Here is a 21,004-nt window from a genome sequence, read left to right as displayed (position 1 = left end):
AAGACACTTTTTCAGAGCTCAGTACTGCCCATGTATGCCTTCTGTTACACTCTATGCTGCAGGGAAAGAGCATCAGGATTTTCCCTGATACTATTCTACTTTTTTTTTTTTTAATGCTAGAACTTAAGATGTATTTGTCAGGAAGTGAGAACTCATATTCGATCTTCTGCCTGCTCAGCATTATTGGCTTCCAAACATGTAGTTCTTGTGTAACTAGAAGAAAGCTCAGTTTGCACTGGGTGGTCAAAGAAGTATGAGCATTCATTAAAGTACAAGCTTTGCTCTACTGACCTTGACCAAACTCCACTACATTCAGGGACAGGTGAGCAGTAGTTTATCACTACCCGTACAGACATGTCTGCATTTCGATAGTGCTACAACTTGATGCTTTTCAAAAGAATACAATTTAAAATTTTAATCGAAAGAGTGCAATTTAAAGGAAAGATTGTTTTATTTCAGTAATAATTCAAAATATTTTTTGAACCTACTTTCTCTCTCCATCCTCCTCCCTGTCCCCCTAAAAAAAAAAAAAAGTTGGGTGCCCTAAGGAATATTATCTGCTCCAAAGGGAAAATTTATAAATTTATGTAGAATTCTGTAACTTGAATTGAAGATGCATACCATAGTCTAAATAAACATGCTGTATTTTGTTTTCAAAGGCAAGTAGAAAGCAGTCAGCTGTACCAAGGAGGAAGCTTGTCTACCCTTGCCTTCAAATGGAAGTACCTAAGACATACTGGGGTCTGTGACCATTGCTGCAGTGCAGCCCTTTCTGCATACTTGCATACTAAAAGCAATTTCCACAAGGTGGCCAGTGTTCTGTAACATCTGTGCCAGCATCCTGCGCACAGACTACCTGTCGTAAACCAATCTATAATGTTTATAATGCAATTGTTGAGGAGTATTTCAGCCCACGCTTTTTCTAACTTACAAGCCTCCACAGGCAACAGCTAAGGCTGCCTGTATTCCTGTTCCGTGGATGTTCATAATGAAGGAAACAGCAAGTGTTTTCTGAAGGAACTGGTGAGCAGCTCTAAAAGTTAGCTTCATCAAGTTCCATGGATACAGCCTTACTGTGTATTATTTCCAACTTTTAGGAGTACTTGAGAAGATGAAACAATTCTGCCAACTGAAAAAAAAGGGGGAGGGTAGAATCTAGTAAGTTTGCTAAGTTCTGCCCCCCTTCTCTCCTCAGATAAAAGCAACATTAAGTTAATTCCACTCTTCACAAGTAATGCAGAGTGGGATAAACAAGACATGACTGTTCTTTTAGACTCTGTAAGATAGGGGATTTGACCAGATGTTTTGCTTAGATAGTTATTCATTCTGAAGATGAAGGCAATAAGGTCTATGGAAGAAAAGGAGGGAGGGTGGAGGGAGGAGCCACTCGGGAGAACTATATCCTTCAACTGCATTAACACTATGTAAACACACCTCTTGCTGCCACGTAAGTTTACAACTTGTTTAAACTTTATTATAAGAACAAAAGTCTTTGCTACATACATCTCATACACAATGAAAAGCTGGACACGATGCCAGTAAATTTTAACCAAACTTAATAGTAAAAGATGTTTCCATGAATTATAAAGCAAAAATGCTTTCTGCAAGATTTTAGTTGTCCCAGGAAGGATGAATCTATCTCAGCGAATCAGTGATGGTATACTACTTACTTTAGGATGTATTTGACTACTACTAGAAGCTGCTTGTTACAAAGGCACTTGGGGAGTTGTCAACAGCCAGCTGCAATGAAACAAGGCTTTGCCATCAGACAGCTGAAAGTAACCGAGTAATTGCTGGCTACTCATCCTAAATTCAAGCTTGTGGTCCAGGAAGGGTATCCTACACTTGGTGAGAACAGTTTTAATTCTACTTTTACATATGGCATAAAATAACAAGCTGCGGTGGAAACAAAATATACCTCCCAACCCAACTGACTTGCATCTAGCTTGGTGTTAGACAGATTGCCACCAACAGTCCAGAAGGTTTTTCGTTTTGCTTTAAGGGTCAGACAAGTTTTTGGAGCACAATACTGAAATGATTACCTGCTCAGAACTAAACAAGCAAGACTGGCAAAAAGGAGAAACTTCAGTCATTTGTCTCTAAAGCTCTTTTGATTCTCCACTGATATCTGGGTATCTGTATTAAACTGCAACTTTTTTATAGATGCTTTTCCCAAAGTGATAAAAACACAAGCCTTCTACTACTTAAATATCTGAATTTAGACGCTGACACCACAGATTTGCTCTAGAAGCATTTTAATTTACAAACAGCAATTCCCATTGACTTTATACCATAAAAAAAGCCATTTACAAGCAAGAAACAAATTCATCAGAACAAAATAAAGCAGCACTGAAATATTCATGTCACAAATCTAAAAACAAAATGAATACAAGAGTAAAATATCATTTGAATAAATATTTTAAAATTCATGCTATAAAATAATCCTTAATGGCAAGTTATTAATTGTTACAGCATCAGCTTAGCTAGCTTCATTTACTTCACATGGTGATGAAGTGTGGAGTTGTGAGGTTACCGGTTTATATTGCAAGATAATGACACCAAGTCAAGTCATTCAAACTGTTCAAATATTTATCATGAAAAACAATCATACAAACAAAAGTCATTTAAAAATACCATTTTTCAGTCAGAAACAAAACACTGCTAAAGTTGTGCAAGATTTCTATTTCTAATCAGATATACAACCAGAGACTTGCAATACAAGTCCAAAGGTTGAATTCATAGCATATGTAAATTGGAGAAACAGCAGTTTATTGTATCTACCATAACAGGAATTACTTATATAAACTACAAGCAAACCTGCTCAGTTATTGATATTTAGCTTCACATCCCCTGAAGAAAAATAGGAACACATGTCCCAAGCTTACTTGTTTAGCATTTTATTTTAAATGTAAACTTGCATAACTAAGTTAATGCTATCACAGGGATGTGCAAGTAGTATTAAAACTACAATATTAAATACAACTATTCTGGCACTTGTTAAAAGATATGTAAAATGCAAAAAGGTTATAAAATTTGAACATTTTGAATGACTTTACTAAACTTCTGATTCAATCACTGAGTATTATGAAATTTACAATTCATGAACTAAACAGTTTCATATAAAGAATTTACACAATTCCCCAAATACTTTCAAATATAAAATTTAATAAATAACCCTGACCAGTCTAAAAGCACCATTCAAGGGTAAAATTCCCTTGCAAAATAGATTAGGTGTTGCATATTTGAGTCCCTTTCAATGGTTTCATGTGAAACCCATTTAGAAAAACAACAATAAAAGAATCACAGTAAACTAATACAAAAAAATTCAAATAAGATATATATTTTTGAAGGTAAAGCTCATTCAATCTTTTCCCAGCCCTTGATATTTTTGCTGTTCCTTCCCATATTTCAGTCTAAACATATTAAGAGGCCTCATTGTTTTGTCTTAAAGTCAACCAAAGGCTGCAGCATAAAACATGAACTTATGCTTGGGAAGATTGCATTAAAAACTACCAATTTAGGCCTACAGTATATTCTGCTGAACAGTGAACTGACAGTATCCTTTATATGCTATTGAAAGAATTCACACTAAAATGCAGAGCCAATCTTGAGGCCGTATTGACCAAACTGAACTTCTAATATACTCTAAATATTTACATAGCTATTTTCTAAATGTATTTACAACTTTAATAGAAATGATACAGAAGATAATTGATTAAGAAAACTAAACTGTTTAAAACCACAAACATTAGCAAAGATATAAAATCCTTTATTTTCACAGTTTGTAATAGGTTAAACATCTAGAGGAAAGGACACTGTCACTGTTTTCACATTTGTCTGTAATTAAAAAGGTAGATTAAGAAGAGACTCAATTATGAACCAGCCTATATGATTTCATGATTTATTTTGTTGTCAAATATTTCTTCACATATTTATTGACTTCTGCATTTATTGTAAATGAAATGTATAACAGCTCTGTGCTAACCTAAAACTGTACAGAAACAAGACACTGTACAGTACTTCCATAATTTGCTTAAAATAACACAGCATACTTTGTCTTGGTGGACTTGTGAAATGAACTTCAATTAGATAATGTTTCATGTTTCATGACAATGTTAATCCTGGCATACCATTATGTGACAAGGCACAATTTAATTGCTGTTGCCAGGTCTGAAGTTCGTTTTCTACCAGAGTCGCACACTTTATAAGTGTAAATATAATGCTCGATGATGTTTTATGCTTACTTATGTATGCATCCTTTGAAGCACTGCTGAACTTTACAGTACTGTGTTATGGCTTGATCATTCTTAACACTGCTAGCAGTGGAAAAGGTAAATGGCATATCAACATGAATAGGAGCAAGCAGAACTTGCAAACTGCTGAATCATGATATTATAGAAAAAGTGATCATTTCCTGCCCCTTAACAGTCCCATTACAATGTTTTGAACCTGAACCTGTACAATCAAAGTGATGTTTATTATTTTTTTTTTTTGTCAGAGACAATTTTGGATAAGTCACTCTTTGGTAAACTCAAACCAGTTTAATAACTTTACAAATACAAAGAACTATATTTAAATAATGTTAAGATTGTGACACAGAAAAATTCAAGAAATACATTATTAGTAGCCCATATCCTGCTATCCTCAACTCACACTACCGTGAAAATAGTCACGCCAAAGGCACCACAGCACAGGTTCCAAGATGAAGGGCTAAGAATAACTGAATATCTTGGATTTTGCATGTCTCAATCTTAATTTATCAAAACACAATTTTTTGCATTTAATTACTTAAAAAACATATAAGAAAAAACAGTATCAGAAACACCAACATGTGTTTAAGTGGGTAAACATATAGACATCCTACCTCCCCTACAGACATATAATATCCCTTACTGGAAACAAAAGTTCTATTGTTACTTCGAGGAGAGAACACCCTTCCCACCCACCACCCCCCTTACTTAGGCAGTTTTAGGAGGAAAAGGCAAATTATGTACTCAATTTAACTGAAACTGCTCCTATGGAGCAACTTGGGTTTATACTGCAAATCTGTATTTAGTAAGATTAATCCTTATTGCGGACTGTCACAATATTAAGAACTAGTGTATTTTTTATAAAGCTACTGCACAAATATGCCCCAACTTCATGGGCAAAGGGCCTGAAAAGTGTTTTAAAAATCTACATATAGCAATTTGAGCTACAGGAGCCCAAAAAGCATTACAAGATAGCAAACCTACCTTTTTGCTTTCCTGTAACTTAGGAATGAGCTTTTACTTTCTAAATTTCAGGAGTTAAACAACATATTCACAGATGTATTTTCAATATTTGCTAAACAAACATAAGGACCAATTATATAAAACATAATTCATCTGTATTTTAAAGAAGCACATGATTAACTTAATTCTGCTTATCAGGTAGACTTTTACACAGTAGTGTTTGCCAGCTCATGCTTTTGAGGTCTCTTAAGCTATTGTTTTATTGGTTTTTTTTTGCTTTTGTTTCACTGTTACCATTAGGTTTCACATTTTATATATTATACTGACCTAAATGATGAAGTTAGCACCATATTAAAAAAAAAGGTGAAACAATAAGATTTAGAGTATTTTTAAAGTTGTTGGTGGTTTCTTTATGCAGAAAACAACCACTGAAATAATGGGGAAGCCATAGCAACTCTTTGTAATACTAACACATGAAATAACAGACATATTGCTCGCAATTCCCATAGAGTATTTGTTTTTTTATACAAAAAAGTACAAATTCCAAGTGCTGACATATCACTTGGAGCTGTAAGTAGGAAGTCAATGTGCACCTGAAAACAGCTCTCTGTGAAGAGACCCATTACAACACTGCTTGGAAGTACTGTAGTTTAAACTACAACATCCCTTTTAGGTTAGTATTAGCCAACCACAAAGAGTGATGAAGTTAAATTTAGTTACCTGGTATGTTTCTACAGTACGAAATGAAGGTAGATTCTGAGGCCAGTAAAAACACATTTAAAACCACAATGCTACTTTTGGGTTTGCTAATAATATTTTTTTTATATATATATAGATCTATATCTATCTCTATATATAAAAAAAGGTCAGCACCACAGGTTGTCCAGCTTGTGTTCTAGACAACTAACAAAAACCCAAACAATTTAACCATAATTTAATAGATTTATGGCATTTGGTTTACATATGTTAGAAAGCAAAGCTATTAAAACAAGGTAATTCACTTTGCTCACTTTTGCACACAAAGTAATAGTTTAATAAAATAAAAACCAAACATTCTTCTAAAAACCAAAAACATCCTCCCAAAGTCCAGAGTCCTAAATCCTAGGCAGAGAGAAGACCTAGCAGTTGAAAAACTGGTACATAGTATAAACCATGACATACTTTTACATTCACCTCAACCAGAATAGGAAAAGTGAAAGCATTTTATATATATAAAGCAATTTTATATATATAAACAGACTAACTACCAGAAACAGTTAGTAAAAATGAACAGAATCCATTGTGATGCATGGAAGGAATCAAATGCATAATACTTTCTCTCCCCTTAGTCCTGCATAACCCTCATCACCAGCAACAGGATTTAGGAAATAAAGTAAGGGAGACTACAGCTTCTCGGTATATCCGGCAGAGTTGCCGATCTTATTTTAATATCTTTCTCTGCTGGAAATTGTGTCTTGCCATATCAAACAATACGGACACTTTAGCAGACTTTTCCTATCCCTTCCCCAGTACACTGTCTTTTATATTTTGAGCATCTTCAGAAGAAAAAAAAAACCAAAAAACCCAGCCTCCTTCACAAACAATGAACATTTATGTAGTCTTCTCCAGGCTGTTATACTTGTACTGAAGATTACTAAAATAATAAAAAATTAAAAAAATGTATTATTAATGTGCTTGTTTGGGTTGCACTTAGAATGTAGTATTTTAATCAGATGTGTTAGACATTGCGTGAATTTCCATACTAGAATCCATAGCTTCAGAAGCTGAAGCATCATTATCTACTTTCTGTTCCACAAATGCCTCTGTTCTGTCTGGAGACTCTACCCTGTTTCGTACTTCTGTTACCCCAGGGTGATTCTTTCGCAAATGCTGGTTTAGCGTACCCTGGAAAGGAAAACATTTTCCACAGATCTCACAGCGAAAGGGCTTGTCATCTGTGTGGCCACGAATATGATACTCAAGTTGGTCCTTGCGGGTATATTTCTTCCCACAAAACTTGCACACAAAAGGTGTTATTCCCATATGCAATCGCATGTGTCGATCAAGGCTCCCTTTCTGGTTGAAAGACTTTCCACAGTAGATACAAATTAGCCTTTCATTGTATGGATACCAATGACCTCTTGCATTTCTTTCCCGCGGACTGTTTTCATATCCTGGGTTACTCACCATGGTTTCACTGTCAGCCCCTTGCACCAAGCCCTGAACATCGCTATGCAAGTGACCAGTGGATACCCGTTTTTGGCGTGCACGCCCCCCTCTGAAACAGCTCAGCATGGACCTTGAAGGACTTGAATTGCTTAGACTTCCAAAGGTTTCAGACACACCTGTAGCCTGTGATGAGGCATGGGTAAATGAATAAACATGTTGTAACACAGACCCATAGGAACCAACGTTTACTGCCACCACTTGCTCTCCATCCACCATTTCAGTATGATATCCATCATCACCAAGGGAAGAGCTATCGGAGCAACTTGGCCTGTCAGACTTTTCCATTTTAACTTTCACCTCTGCAATTTGACTTTCCCTTACTATCAGGTCTCCTTGCTCATGATCACCTTCAATCTGAATCTCGTACTCAGAGATACTCCCACTGCTTCCTCGATCCGAATGCCCTTCTTCTTGCAGACGACTACGTAGAGTTTTGCCTGGAGTAGTTTCCATCCTAAGATCACTGCCTGCTGTTGACTGTCGCACCTGAGAGCAGTAGGGGGGAGATATCTCAATAGGATTGGCAAAGTAGCTGCTGTCTTTAACTCCGTTGCGATTTTCTGAATTTTCTTCAGCACCAACAGTGACAGAGTCAACATCACCAACACTGATCTTTGAATGAATACTCTCCAGTATTTGTGTGCACTTATCAATGACACACTGCATCTGTAGAAAGCTAGCTGCAGTTAGAAAACTAACAACATCCTTCAGCTGTAAGGACATCCTTCCAGTGTAACAAAATGAAAGCAACTGTTCAAAAACATTGGGATTTTTAATAACTGATATTGATAAGCCACTCATGGTGCTTAATGCTGAATGGTCACGGAAATATGGAGAACTGGCAGCTAGGACTGCTTTATGGGCTCGAAACGGCTGACCCTGAATATGCACAATTATGTCACATAGCTTTCCTTGCAAGCGGAGTTCATTTAATTGGCTCAGAACAGTGTTGCTGTACTCAGGCACATCAAACTGAATGAAACTGCTGCTGTCCATTTCTACTGATGTAAAGTGTAATCTGAAAGAAAAAAAAAGAGAAGGATTTACAACTGAGAATGGATACACAATTTTTCATTTTAAAAATAAATGCTTACACATGGTGAAGTTACATCACAATGATCTACTTAAGGTGTGTTACAATAGAACAGTTGGTATAAATACTTGCTATAATACAAAGAGTAGGGTCTCAATTTCTCACATTTCTATCATTCAAATTATGCCTCTGCAATCTTTGCAATTCAATTACTCATGATATATCAGAGGCTCCCTGAGAGTTTCTGTGTCTAACCAAAAAGAAACTTCCTAATTTCACTCCCTGGCAAAAACTGCAGAACAATACTCCCACCCTCCCAGAAGAATAGTTGCTAAGAAGTTGCAGAAGATGTTGCTAAGCAGGTCAAAAGCTTCAGAATCCTTACCGGATCTTGAAGGAAGAGACTACATTGATAGTCCCAGGGAACTGAACCATTAAATTGCCCAAGAATGACTTTTGGAAGGTATTTAATGAAATTTGAAAAACCTGTTAAAGAAAAACCACAGACTCATTCACTGCCTACTGCATATATTTAGAGTACTTTTTTTTGTTGTTCTAGGACTTCAGTAATATGTAACATTCTTTGACAAATATATTTTCAGTTACAAATATTTTAAAAGAGTATTCCTTAGATCTAGATAGGTCAAATTTATTTCAGAGGAACTGAATGTACTACATCAATGACACTTCTGGTCTAGACAAAAAAATTACCTCCTTAGAAAATAATCTCAATAAATATATATATAAAAAAATCATTCAATATTGGCATCACAAAACAAGGAAATTCCAATTGAAGGAGACATTTCACTCAGTCCACACTATTTACCCAGGGTGCAACAGGTTTCCAGATAACCCTGAATTTGTGTCAGTATGTGCAGCAGCATTTGAAGGAATAGTATGGGAACTAGCTAGGAAATTACAACTTTTAGAGTTTCTTTTTATGGTATCATTAAGTCTCTATTTGCAGGTTTATATGTTTGCAACACTCAGTACCTAATTTTTCCATAGTTGTCCATTCCCCCCACCGCCTTCTTTAAATAAATCATGATCTGAGCAATTCAAGTTTTATTGCATATTCTTTTGAAGCTCATTTATAGACCTTTCTGACAGTGTGGTAATTTCCTAGCTAGAATGATCTGCTATTTAAAGTCTAACCTAACTCCAAATCCATACGTTCTCAAACTTTCCTTGTATGCTGGGAAGCATGGTTGCAAGAGGCGTTATAGAAATGTATACATTTCAAAACAAGATCTAAAGAAAAGCACTTCAGCATTTTTTTCATAAAGTATTATCACATAAACCATATATACACTCCTCCTCTTTAGCAGACAACACCTTACAATTCCAGGACTGTAGCCCTAATCAAGTGCCCAAGAATCTTCAGACTTTTATTACTATTCTTATCATATTAACACAGAAGTCTAATCACAGTACATAACAACCATACCTGTTTTTCCAATTGGACAAACAGATCTCAACATCATCTATTGACCTTTGATGCAGGAAGCATGTCCAATGTATCACAACTTACTACTGGATTTTTTTTTTCTGTTTATGTCTTATGTTACATGCTGTAATAAGACACATGAACAATTTAAATCAACAAACTGCAAATTCAGGAACTCTTCTAAAACAACATCAACAGCCAGGAATATGATAAAAAGCCTACAAGGAAGAACTCAAGATACATCAGCTGACTGGCACCTAAAACTAGGGTTCATTATCTTCAAAAACAGAACCTCTACTTAGCTGTAAAATAAGACAGCCAGCTTCCTAAATCAGGACATAATGCTAGTCAAGTGTGAAAACTGTCAGAAACTCCCACACTGCATCCTAAATCAGATCATCAGAATTGCTAAACATGTTCTGTAAGTTACCACTGTGTCACAGAGTACATTGGAATGGGTAAACTAGACTTCACTTAAGTTTTTGCAATTGTTATTTAAAAGCAGGGGGGAAGATGTTTCACATGCTCTTACAGCTGATGAGGGAAGTAAGGACTAAGAGCAGGTTAACAGAAGTGATATGATCACAGCTATACAAAGACAGCTTTGGCAGGGCAGTTCTTTCATTCAGCAAACAAAGCTACTAAATGATTCAATGCTTGAGAGCTGAAGAAAGTCAGAAGTAGATCAGAAACCAAACATCAAAGCAAGCAAACAAAAACCAAAGGAACAGTGAGGTAGTTAATAAATGGAAAGATTAACTTTGTTATTCTGAGCATCCCTGCACTGTTCAAGTCCTTAGTGGACGTGTCCACTCTAATGGGAAGAGTGAAGGCTCAGCAGTTAGGATACACATTTGGCAACATCCCTTTCCTTTTTACAGGGCTGCAGGCTTCCTTACTAACCCAACACAGGTCACTGTCTTTAATGTGTGGGGCTTACGCACTGTGTACAGCATCAACAGCAGGATATCCTTGACTGAACTTCTCTACTACAGTGAGGAAGAGCTTTTGGACCTGAAGTGACATGGATCACCGTGTTACCTAGCAGGGTTGTGTACAAACTATTAGAGCAGTTCTCAGCAATGACCATTTGTCATTCATGTATCTTTATGGATTCTTGTCCTCAAGTGTGACTTCTTGGTCATGCCTCAGAAATTCCCCTCAGAAATGACTCCTTTTTTGTGCCTACAATGTGCAGAAAGTTTGCCATATTTAGCAAGTAGCTTTCCGTCTTGCCTCGTATTTCTCTAAGGGCTCTTATTCTGCAAAATGAACGGCTTAGTCCCAGACAAAACATTAAAATAGTCAGCAATAGCACCAGCCCAGACTGGGGGAATGGATTAGGGTAAGCACTCTTAAGTAGGAAGAAGATGGGCACTTTATGCCTTACGGGGGAGAAAGCAATTACATTCTTTCAATTAAGGCATCTTAGCACTTGCAGATGAATTTAGACTCCCAAGGACATGGGAGTCAAATGGACTGTGAACACATGCTAGAGAAAGCATGGGTGCCAGGAAGAGGAGGTCACAGATAGGAAACGGATCCTTAGCAATCCTTGCACAACACTGTTAGAGCTTCTACATCTCTCCTACACATACCTATAAGCAATTCTACATCCTTGTTCTCAGAGTCTGATTGTCCGTTGGGAAAAGGACAAATTCACCATTAACATATTCAGGTGAATAAATGGCACATGGATCCTGGTAGTGAGTGGAGAAGATGATGGAATTAAAGGCCTATAAGGCTGAGGTGTCAGTGTAGTGGACAAGCAGTAAAAAACAAACTTGGATCAAGGGAAGCATACCATATTGCTTTGAAAGCAAACAGATCAAGTACACAAAATACAGCCCCCAAAGCAGCATACAATGAGTTTCTATACCCATCTGTTCTTAAAAAATGCAAGTGAACAAGCTACAGCATGCACTTGTTGCAACTACTTTTCCACCTGTTCCTTCCTTCCAAAACATCTTCTGCTTCCTGTGATTTTGAAAACATCTAAAGAAAGTGTTAAGTAAAACAAATTTTAAACAGAAGCAACAGTGCTTGACAGAAGAGAATCCCTTCTTTGCTTTTGGGTGGTCAAGCCCTCAAACATTTCTCATGGAGGAGGTCCTGATGAGGTTGCCAGTGAATACAAACCTCAGGAGTAGGCAGGACTGTAGCAGGAATTTCAGTTACTGAGCCTGCAGTACTTGCTGGGGCTAGTACCAGGGCACCCCAATTTTCTCGCATGCATTTAGACGGCAAGACCCATGCAAAAATCTCAGCATTACACACCTTGTCAGAGAAGCAGTCACCACTGACTGTAATGCAATGTTTTATTGATGAACAATGCTTAGAAAAGAATGATCTTACTTATTCATATAAATTCCCAATAACACTATCTACAAAATCATATTAATCTTCAGATTATATTCCCATAGACAAAAAGGTTTTATTTGTATACACAGTGAAATTGGTAGCTGCACAATCCAATTACAGTAGAACTAACCAAAATATTCTTCAGAAGGATACTGTACCATAATAATAATCAATCAACAACACTGGCAAGCCAGTAGATCTTTTAAGACAAAGTGATTTATTCTTGAAATATTCTTGAAACAAACCTCTAAGATTATTACAGTTTGAAAAGGCTAATATTGAAACTTTCCATCAAATGTTTTTAAACAGCTTCCTCCAAGCAGAAACATCTCACTGAACTCTTCTGTTCTGGGGTGAAGCGATTCACATTAAACTGAAGAAGAAAGGTACTCTGCAAGGCAAATTCACTTTGGTCATATCCACAGTATGCTCTGAAAAGAACATTCCTCTCCATAGTTAACCAGACAATCAAAAGGAGGTTTTGCTTCCCAAAGCTATGAGACAGTAACTATTTTAACACACATAACTTAAGCCTTCCGAGAATTAGCAGAGGTGAAGAAGAAAAAATAAAAAGTAACATGTAGTCAAGAGACATCACCAGTATCTTCTGTGATATTTTAGTACATACGGAGGCAACCTGTGGTTCTTAAGTCCAAGACTGCAGTGCAATACTTCAGAATAAAGACAATTTCATTTCTACTACACAAGCTCAGGCAGTCGGGGGGGGGGGGTGGGGGGAAGAGAACCTAGAAAACTCTTAGCCCTAACCATTACAAAGTAATGCATTTTGTTTGCTTCACTTCCCACCACTGGATGGTGGGATACTTTAACGTTAGGTTAAAGTGCTGTAAAATTTAAGTCCACCTGCAGGCACCTGTCCATGACTAGGTCATCTCTTAACATTCCTGCATAACTAGATAGAACTGTTTAAGGTTTTCACAGATATGTTTCCAAGACATCAGCTGAATGCTTTCCAGTTTTAGAGCACAAGCTAGAACTTGACACATCAGTTCACTCTGTCTCATTGGTGTTACATGTAGAGGCTCCTGTTTATTTCTGTAGGAGATCACCCATTCACACTCAAAAGAATCATACCAATTCTCTTTACATCTGCATTACATTTATTCATCATGATCTTATAGGGCAAAGCTAGATCATAGCATGAATTTACTAGCAGTGGATATTTATTTATTGCTGCCCTATGTCTTCAAACAAAAGAGTTCATTGAAGTAACCTGTGAGCATGCATGATATGCATTTAATATTTCTCATTAAATTTTAAAAGAAACTTATTTTAAAAATTATGTTCTATGAAAGCTCTTATTTCACTTAAGAAAGCAATAATAGATGGTGATAAAATATACTTGGTATTTCATTTTACTGCCATCATACAGTGACAGCAGGGAAGCATCGTATAACTGCAACATGAAGCCAATTTGCCAATGTTGTATTTAAGTCTGCACCTGTTTAATTTCATTCACTCACTGATGTATGATTCACTGTTCTTATGGACAGGTGAACCATACAATTTATGCTCATTTTAACTCACACAGAGATGCAAGAAAAGATCCCTTGCACTCTCTTTAGTTAACTCAGCATCATATGTTTCTCAGGAAAAAACAGACACTGCAAATCATTACTATTGCAGCAAGTGTCTGAAAGCAGATAAACACAGAAAAGCTAGGAGGGTCATAATCAAAATTAAGACTAAAACAAAGAAAGTGCTCCTGTAACAAGAAGAATGGGTACTCTATACATTACTGCTCAGAATTTAGAGATAAAGCAAGAAAAAACCCCAGCTGCTTGCATTAATTAGTGCACACCTCTCTTGCATTTTGTAGAATTCAGTATTTACTACACTGTCTGCAAGAACCTAAGACAACAGTTTGCAAAATAATAATGTCATTCAGGAGTATTTTTAGTAAAGGAATGTAAACCTATCAGCTGTGTTCGAGAAAGTTTCAGGGCAAAATCTTCATCACTTTTGCTCCTTTCATCTTGCAGTTGCTTGTAGACAGTCTTCAGAGCAGCCACAATAATTAATGCTAGCTGTACCAAAGAAAAACTGGAACCAGATACTGTAGTGTCTAAAGGCATACCTAAGAGAGCCCCCTTTTGAAAAAGATTGAAAATAGGGAATAAACTGATCATATAATCTTCTTTTATCAGTTTTACTCTACTGAGGTACTATTTTGCATCTTAAAAGTCAACAGACAGTGCCTTTGGATGACCTTATGTAGTGTGACACACAGCTGTGCTCCTCCGCTGAAAATTTGGCTTCCAAAGTATGGTAAGCTTTCCTACAGCTAGGAAAGCTTTTTAATATGGAAGTCAAAAAAAAAGAAAATCCTACTCTCCCACTGATTGAGATACTTTTGTGCAGAACTACAATATACTTATAATAAATACCATAAAAGCAGTACTATTTAAATATGTAGTATCAGTTTTTGCATCAATTCTTCCTAAATATATGCCATCATTTTCTTGAGAACTCTCCAGTCCTTAGAGATTATGAAAGGAAACTAATTTATTAATCTCAAATGAGATAATAGGATAGTATTGCTTTTACAGATTTAAAAATCAATTACACTAAAGGGATTTCCAGAAACATACACAATAAATGGTAAAAATAGAGCCTGGTCTATTTTTGGCTCATGCATATGGGCTATTTTGAGGTCAATACAACGTGCTGCCAAAAACAGCCTCCTGGTGACTTAAAATATATATAATGATACACTTCTCCATGCAGTTTACACACTATATCATCCATCCATACATATATGCACACATGTATATATATACATATGTATATATACATACATAAAACAACCTCAAGCAACAGAAAGGATGATTAGGGGAGATGTTTCTCCCGACAGTGGAGAGAACACTTGGCGCTTAGGGGAAGGAATGTGCAAAGTAAGTCTTTGTGTACCAACCAGATTTTTCAAAACTTAATTGCACTACATAGAATTAACATTTAAAAGCTGTTTAACATATATTACATAAATCATAGCACTACAGTAAGCAGAAATAATTGTCAAAATCCTCACTCTTTCTGAACTTGGTCATCCAGAAGTTACTTAATAGCAGTCATTCATGAGCACGTGACAACCAGAAATGAGAATTTCACGAGACATGGAACAAGGCTTGAGGAATGATTTAAAGAAACCATACTGTGCCAGAAACGTACTGCCTCAAAAACCCTGTTAAACATTTATGGTAGAGAGGCAGTAATACAATACATACTTGCAACACTTACTTATTTGGGAGTAATTCCTTAATCCTTCATTGTTTATACTGCAGGAATGTCAATTTTTAAACTATTACCTGGAACTGAACATGCCTTTTGTGGGACAATTACAAACTGTTAATGATGGTAAAAGTGCAAGTATTTGCTTGACTACATTAAGTGATAATTTAATCCATTTTCTTTCAAAGTTTTCTTGAATGGAATATCAAACAAGTATAGACTTACTTTCCGAAGTATCCATGAGGTCAAGCATGATCACTCCTTATCACTCTTACTTATGTTTTGGAAACTCTGGGTCCCCTCTAGGTTTTAAGAAACTCAAAGTTGAATTCTAGAAGTATTATTAACCCTAAAAAAAATAAATCAAACAAAAATCTTTTCTTGGGTGAATTTGTGTTCTTTGGTTTGAAACTTACTCAAATTTATTTAAACACTGGAGAGTACAAGATCACTGTATATAAATAAGGAATTCTGATTTCTCAGAATATATAAGTCACTCTTAGTGACTCAGATGGAAATTTAAGAGAGTTGAAACACAGGTCCCAAAAGACGCTACAACGTAGCAGAAAATTCTGCAACATTTCTGTTGTGGCATGAAGTTTCATTTTCTTTGCAGCTTCTCCAGTAGGCTAAAATGCACTTTATCTATGGCATCTTTTACAACTAAGGTTGTAAGGTTCCTTTTCAGTTCAGGAAAGTTGTTTACCTGTTGGATTTGCCACTAACAGATAAATAAAGCTACTGCCAGTAAGATTTAAAACAGCTAATACAATCCTATGTTTATATAAATCTTCTAGCTATACTTTTGTTAAGCTCCCTATTGTTTTGGACAGTCTACGGTACTTTTGATTCCCAACTCAAAAGTCATCCAAAAAACCCCATACAGAAACTAAATTACCTTTGTAATAGTCTAAAAACATTGTAATGCAGAAATTATGGAAAAGATCATGTCACACAAAAATAGAGGGCTATGGAAGCAGTTAGTTCCTTTCTTAACAAATTTTGATCTCAAATCCTCTTTCACCCAAATGCTAACCATTCATGAATCATTCTGTAGGTGCATTAAGTTCTGGGATGCTAAGCTTAAAAATATCCACTCCCTGGGATATTTATATATTTTATTATATTATAATATATAATATTTATTATACTATATTTATATTATTATATAAATTAATATTATATAATCTTTTTTGGTCACTTAAAATAGGGAATTATGTAATAAACTGTGTAATGTATACATCCGAAAATAGCCTTGAAAATAAGTCTGCATCAATGCTATTTTGGACAATAATATAGAGTCTTTTATAACTGTGGAGACTCTAGAAGAATTTAAAACTTCATTACCCCATAAGAATGCAGAAAAACCCCAGCTCCTCAGAAACTCAAGCCTATTAGCACAGGTTGAGAAGTAATCATTAGAAAACTTAATTCTTTTTTTTTTATTCTTCTTTATACTTTTCATCAGCAGATATCAAGACACTACAGTGAAAGTCAATGTCATTATTCCCCTCCTGCAACTAGAGATGCAACACTGCTCAAAAGTATTAAAAAACCACAGTCGAAAACCCACATCTCAGGAAACCAGTACCATGCTCAAGTGTCACAGAACATAATCCCATCATTTTTATGGGTGAGCAATTCAATAAACCCATACATGTTTTGGAGAAAAATTCTTATCAATTCAGACTTCTGTCTGACAGAAATCAAAGAGGATTCATTTTTCACATAACAAACACATGCAATAGGATGAATGTGATACTAAGAAGCACTTCAGAGAAGCAGTAACAGGAGCTTTCAGAGAAAGTGGAAAAATGTTACTTTTGGTAGCCTAAGAAGACTACTTGAAGGACTGGATGATTTTAATACCCAAATGTATAAACAAACACACGCACACACACTGTGTGTGTATACATATACATGTACACACTGTGTGTGTATACATATATGTGTACATATACATGCACTCATGTGCTAATACTGATAGCACTATGATGCTATTCTTGATGATCAGTAAAGTGCAGCAGGACGATTATTAGACCTGCCTATTTAGCATTTCATACAAAAAATGAGACTGTTATCTGAGCAAACAACTCCAAAAAAAGGAATCCAGAAACAGAAATCACAAGGACTACTTTCCTCCTTTATTCTCAAATTGTCCTCACAATTGCTTGTCTGTATAGAATAGATCAGAAGAGTAAAACAAACAACTATTGATGCATACACAAAGGATCACAAAGTAATTAGAAGTGGCTATAAAAATAAACTCATTTTGGCTCCAGAAGTCAAGTTACTATAAAAGCAGTTACCTGTATGTACCTATTTCTGAACACAGGGGAATAAAAAGGTTACTAGTTTGAAAAGACTTGCAAAATATATACGTAGAACATTATGAAGCTGGGGGCGGGGAAGATTTTATACATTGTGTTATGACAATAAGAAGTGTTTATTCACAAAGAAGTACTTGATTAGTATTATCTATCTTAATGCTTTGTTTTTTAAATATTAGTCAGTCCTAATCAATTCGTTTTTTGCCATGATGTTTCTTCTAAAGAATAAAGTAACTGTACTGTCTATTGATTTGTAATAAATATTTTTGTAGTAAGTTTAAATAGAACAAAATGCATCTGAAGAGATCATTTCCCACCATTTTCTTTCATAAGTATTTTCCCAGTCTTTGATTCCGTTACTTTCAATAGACTGAACGTTTTGTAGCTGTTATTAAAATAAAAGAGTCACTGAAGCACAGGTTCATCCCGATTCCAAGAGTGGAGGATAACAATTACACTATAAGTGACACAACACCACTTTTTGTTCTGATGCACTGCATCATTTTCATCAAACAATTTGGGTCTCCTATATTAACACTTACAAGGCAGTTCAGACGTCAAGTCAATCTGCAACTCTGGCTTATTTTTAAATAAGTCTAGCGTATATGCTATGCACTCCTGCAAAGATTTCGAAGGGCCTTCGCAGTTGCAGTGACTGAGGGTGAACTAGAACTTCAAACTCCTCTAGCGAAACAGCAGCAGCTGCAGAGTCCACCAGCTTCTGGCAATAACGCCACCGGTCCCCGAGCATTTCGGCTGGGCCAGCCGAGCCCAGCGCCCCGGTTACCTTATCGCTGGCTCAGATTAATAACGGACCGAAACACACAGCCGCCCGCCCGCCCACCCAAAGTTACGCCGGCCCCACGACCCGCGCCGCCGGCTGCTGCAGGGCGAGGCGAGACGGGAGCGGAGCAACCCGGCGGGCAGCGGTCCGGCTCGGCGGCGCCGCGGGCCCCCAGCCCTCCCGCCGGCACGGCCTGCGCCCGCCCCGCGCCGCCGCCGCCCCGCGCCGCCGCCGCCCGGCGGGGCCTGTCCAGGCGCCGGGACGCCCCCGGGGAGCGGCCTCCGTCCCGCCGCGGGAGGGCCGTCTCGGCCCCAGGGCCGGGCGCCCGCCGCGGGGCGCGGCCCGCTCGCCGCTCACCTGGGGCTGTCGGGGCCTCTCACATGGCGGGTCCCGTCCCCGGCCCGTCCCGGCCCGTCTCTCGCCCGCTCCCACCGCCGCTTCCCGCCCGCTCCCACAGCTACGCGCACCCGGAAATGATTCCGCCAGCCGCGCTTCCGCTTCCTGGTGACGTACGGCGGCCCTGGGGGGTGCCGCCCGCCCGCCCGCCCGCCGCGCCGCGCCGCGCCGCGCCCCGCGGTCCTACCGCCGCCGCCCTGCTGCGGGCGCCGCCCCGCGTCCTGCCGCCGCCGCCGCGAGCCCGAGCCCCGGCAGCGGGGCGGACAGGTCGCCCGGGGGCCGCGGGGCTTCCCGCCGCCCGGGTGGCTACGAGCAGGCCAGCGCGGGCACGGGGGCTCGACCCGGGCCCTCCGCAGTGCAGGCGTGCGGAGCTGCGGCCCGGCCTGCGCCGTCCCCGGTCGCACCGACTCACGGAGCACCGGGTCGGGCGCCGACAGGTTCCCTGCGGCTCTGTCCTCGTAACTTGGTTCCTGTTCAAATTGCTTAACCAGAACACCGTGTTTTCGGAGCTTACCCTGCACGTGCTTGTAGCGCACTTATGGCAGTAATGCACCGTTTTACCAGACAGGTCATTGTACCGCTCAGCAAAGACAGAATGACGGATAGTGCTGGCATATCCCCATTGTCTAGCCGGGCATTACGTTCTGTGTTGTGCGGGCACGTCTTTCTCTCTCTGTAAAGCGTATGGAAGGTCGTCTTCAGAAACTGTTGAATCGCAGTTGGATAGAGTAACAGGCCAGGGGAGCATCTTCCGACTGCAGCATAAAGAACAAAGGGTTAATAACAGACACACAAACGGTATTCGTCTATTGGTACCAGGGAATCAAATGACTGTAATTCTGAACAGAGGGAATACTCAAGCCTTGTCCTTATGTGCATTCATTAAATGTAAATCTGAAGCAACAATAAATGAATCCACTTGTGTCATATTCCATTTAAAACTGCTGAAGATAGAAGACTGTGGTAGGTACAAATATTGATTTCTCCAGGAATTTGCTGAATATGTTTTAAATGAAAGCAAGCTCATTTTTTGTTTCAATATCAAGCATTCAGATGCTGAGTAAGAAGTGTCAGCTATGACAGTTCCAGGAGGACTAAGTAGATGGAGGCTGGATAAAGTAAAATTTTCAGTAAGAATACCTAAATTTAGACAGGAAAAGAAGGAATCTGCCATAAAATAATGAAGGAAGTTAATTTTTATTAAATTTTCACAATGCAAAATTTATTTCATACTTGGATAACAAAAAAACTGACAAATATGTACCTACTTTAAAGTTACCTGTAGGCCTTTTGGACATGTGGTCGCTGCTACTATTGAATGTTCCGGAATTTTCACACCGTCCTGTGTATACTCTACTCGAACTCTGAGACCACTGTTCTGAGAAAACTGGTTATCTTAAAGCCTGTTTGATAAATTTGGACAAACATGACAACTAATTATCTACACTGAAGAAACAGACCCTTTTCTACGTATTCATCATTTTTCATGTTTTAAAGATCAGTTTTTAGTTTAGTGTTTTCTTAGGTGAGGCTGGCATGTTTGATATTTCAAGAAGACACGTTACTAGGTGCATTTTTTTCTTTATATATTTAATAAAGTTATATATCAACAACTTTTGGATTTGAAGTTTTTGCTTGAGCACTTACCCTTTTGGCAAGAGTGAAACATGAAATACTAGTACTAGACATGCATTCCTTTCATCCAAGCTTAAGAAAACATTTACAAAGTTGACAGATAACATTTATTAAAACATGTCATACAAAAGAGGGGCATGGGACTCTTCTATAAGAAGAAAATATTGAACAGTAACATTAAATTAATTAAAACCATGCTGTACAATTAGGACAGCAATATTTATAGACAAAACTATCCAACCTCTGCAATACAGGCATAACATCTCACAAAATATCAAGATATGCAATTTTACTGTTATAAATGACTTATTTAGAATAAAAACTTATAGCTCATTAAGGAAGATTCAC

At 37.8% G+C, this 21,004-nt stretch overlaps 1 protein-coding gene across 7 annotated transcripts; it reads right to left on the bottom strand.

Annotated features, from left to right (window-relative positions):
* Nucleotides 1-1,448: 1,448 nt before the first annotated feature.
* ZBTB34 (zinc finger and BTB domain containing 34) lies at nt 1,449-20,598 on the bottom strand. 7 transcript variants are annotated; one of them, XM_064524009.1, is made up of 4 exons: nt 20,290-20,598; nt 19,536-19,776; nt 8,840-8,940; nt 1,449-8,439 (listed from the first exon to the last, which is right to left on the bottom strand). In XM_064524009.1, the coding sequence occupies exons 3-4, from the start codon at nt 8,887-8,889 to the stop codon at nt 6,918-6,920; spliced, it is 1,572 nt and encodes a 523-aa protein (XP_064380079.1). In that variant the 5' UTR covers nt 8,890-8,940; nt 19,536-19,776; nt 20,290-20,598; the 3' UTR covers nt 1,449-6,917. The 7 variants fall into 7 exon arrangements, with proteins under 7 accessions (XP_064380079.1, XP_064380078.1, XP_064380077.1 ...); XM_064524008.1 differs by lacking the exons at nt 19,536-19,776; nt 20,290-20,598 and adding exons at nt 15,737-15,860; nt 18,983-19,005 and having other exon boundaries at nt 8,840-12,653; XM_064524007.1 differs by lacking the exon at nt 8,840-8,940.
* Between the last annotated feature and the right edge of the window lie 406 nt (nt 20,599-21,004).

Source organism: Dromaius novaehollandiae, chromosome 20, assembly GCF_036370855.1.
Source record: "Dromaius novaehollandiae isolate bDroNov1 chromosome 20, bDroNov1.hap1, whole genome shotgun sequence".
NCBI classification, from domain to species: Eukaryota; Metazoa; Chordata; class Aves; order Casuariiformes; family Dromaiidae; genus Dromaius; species Dromaius novaehollandiae.
Note: the sequence above shows the minus strand (reverse complement) of the source record. Positions and strands in the feature narration are given on the sequence as shown.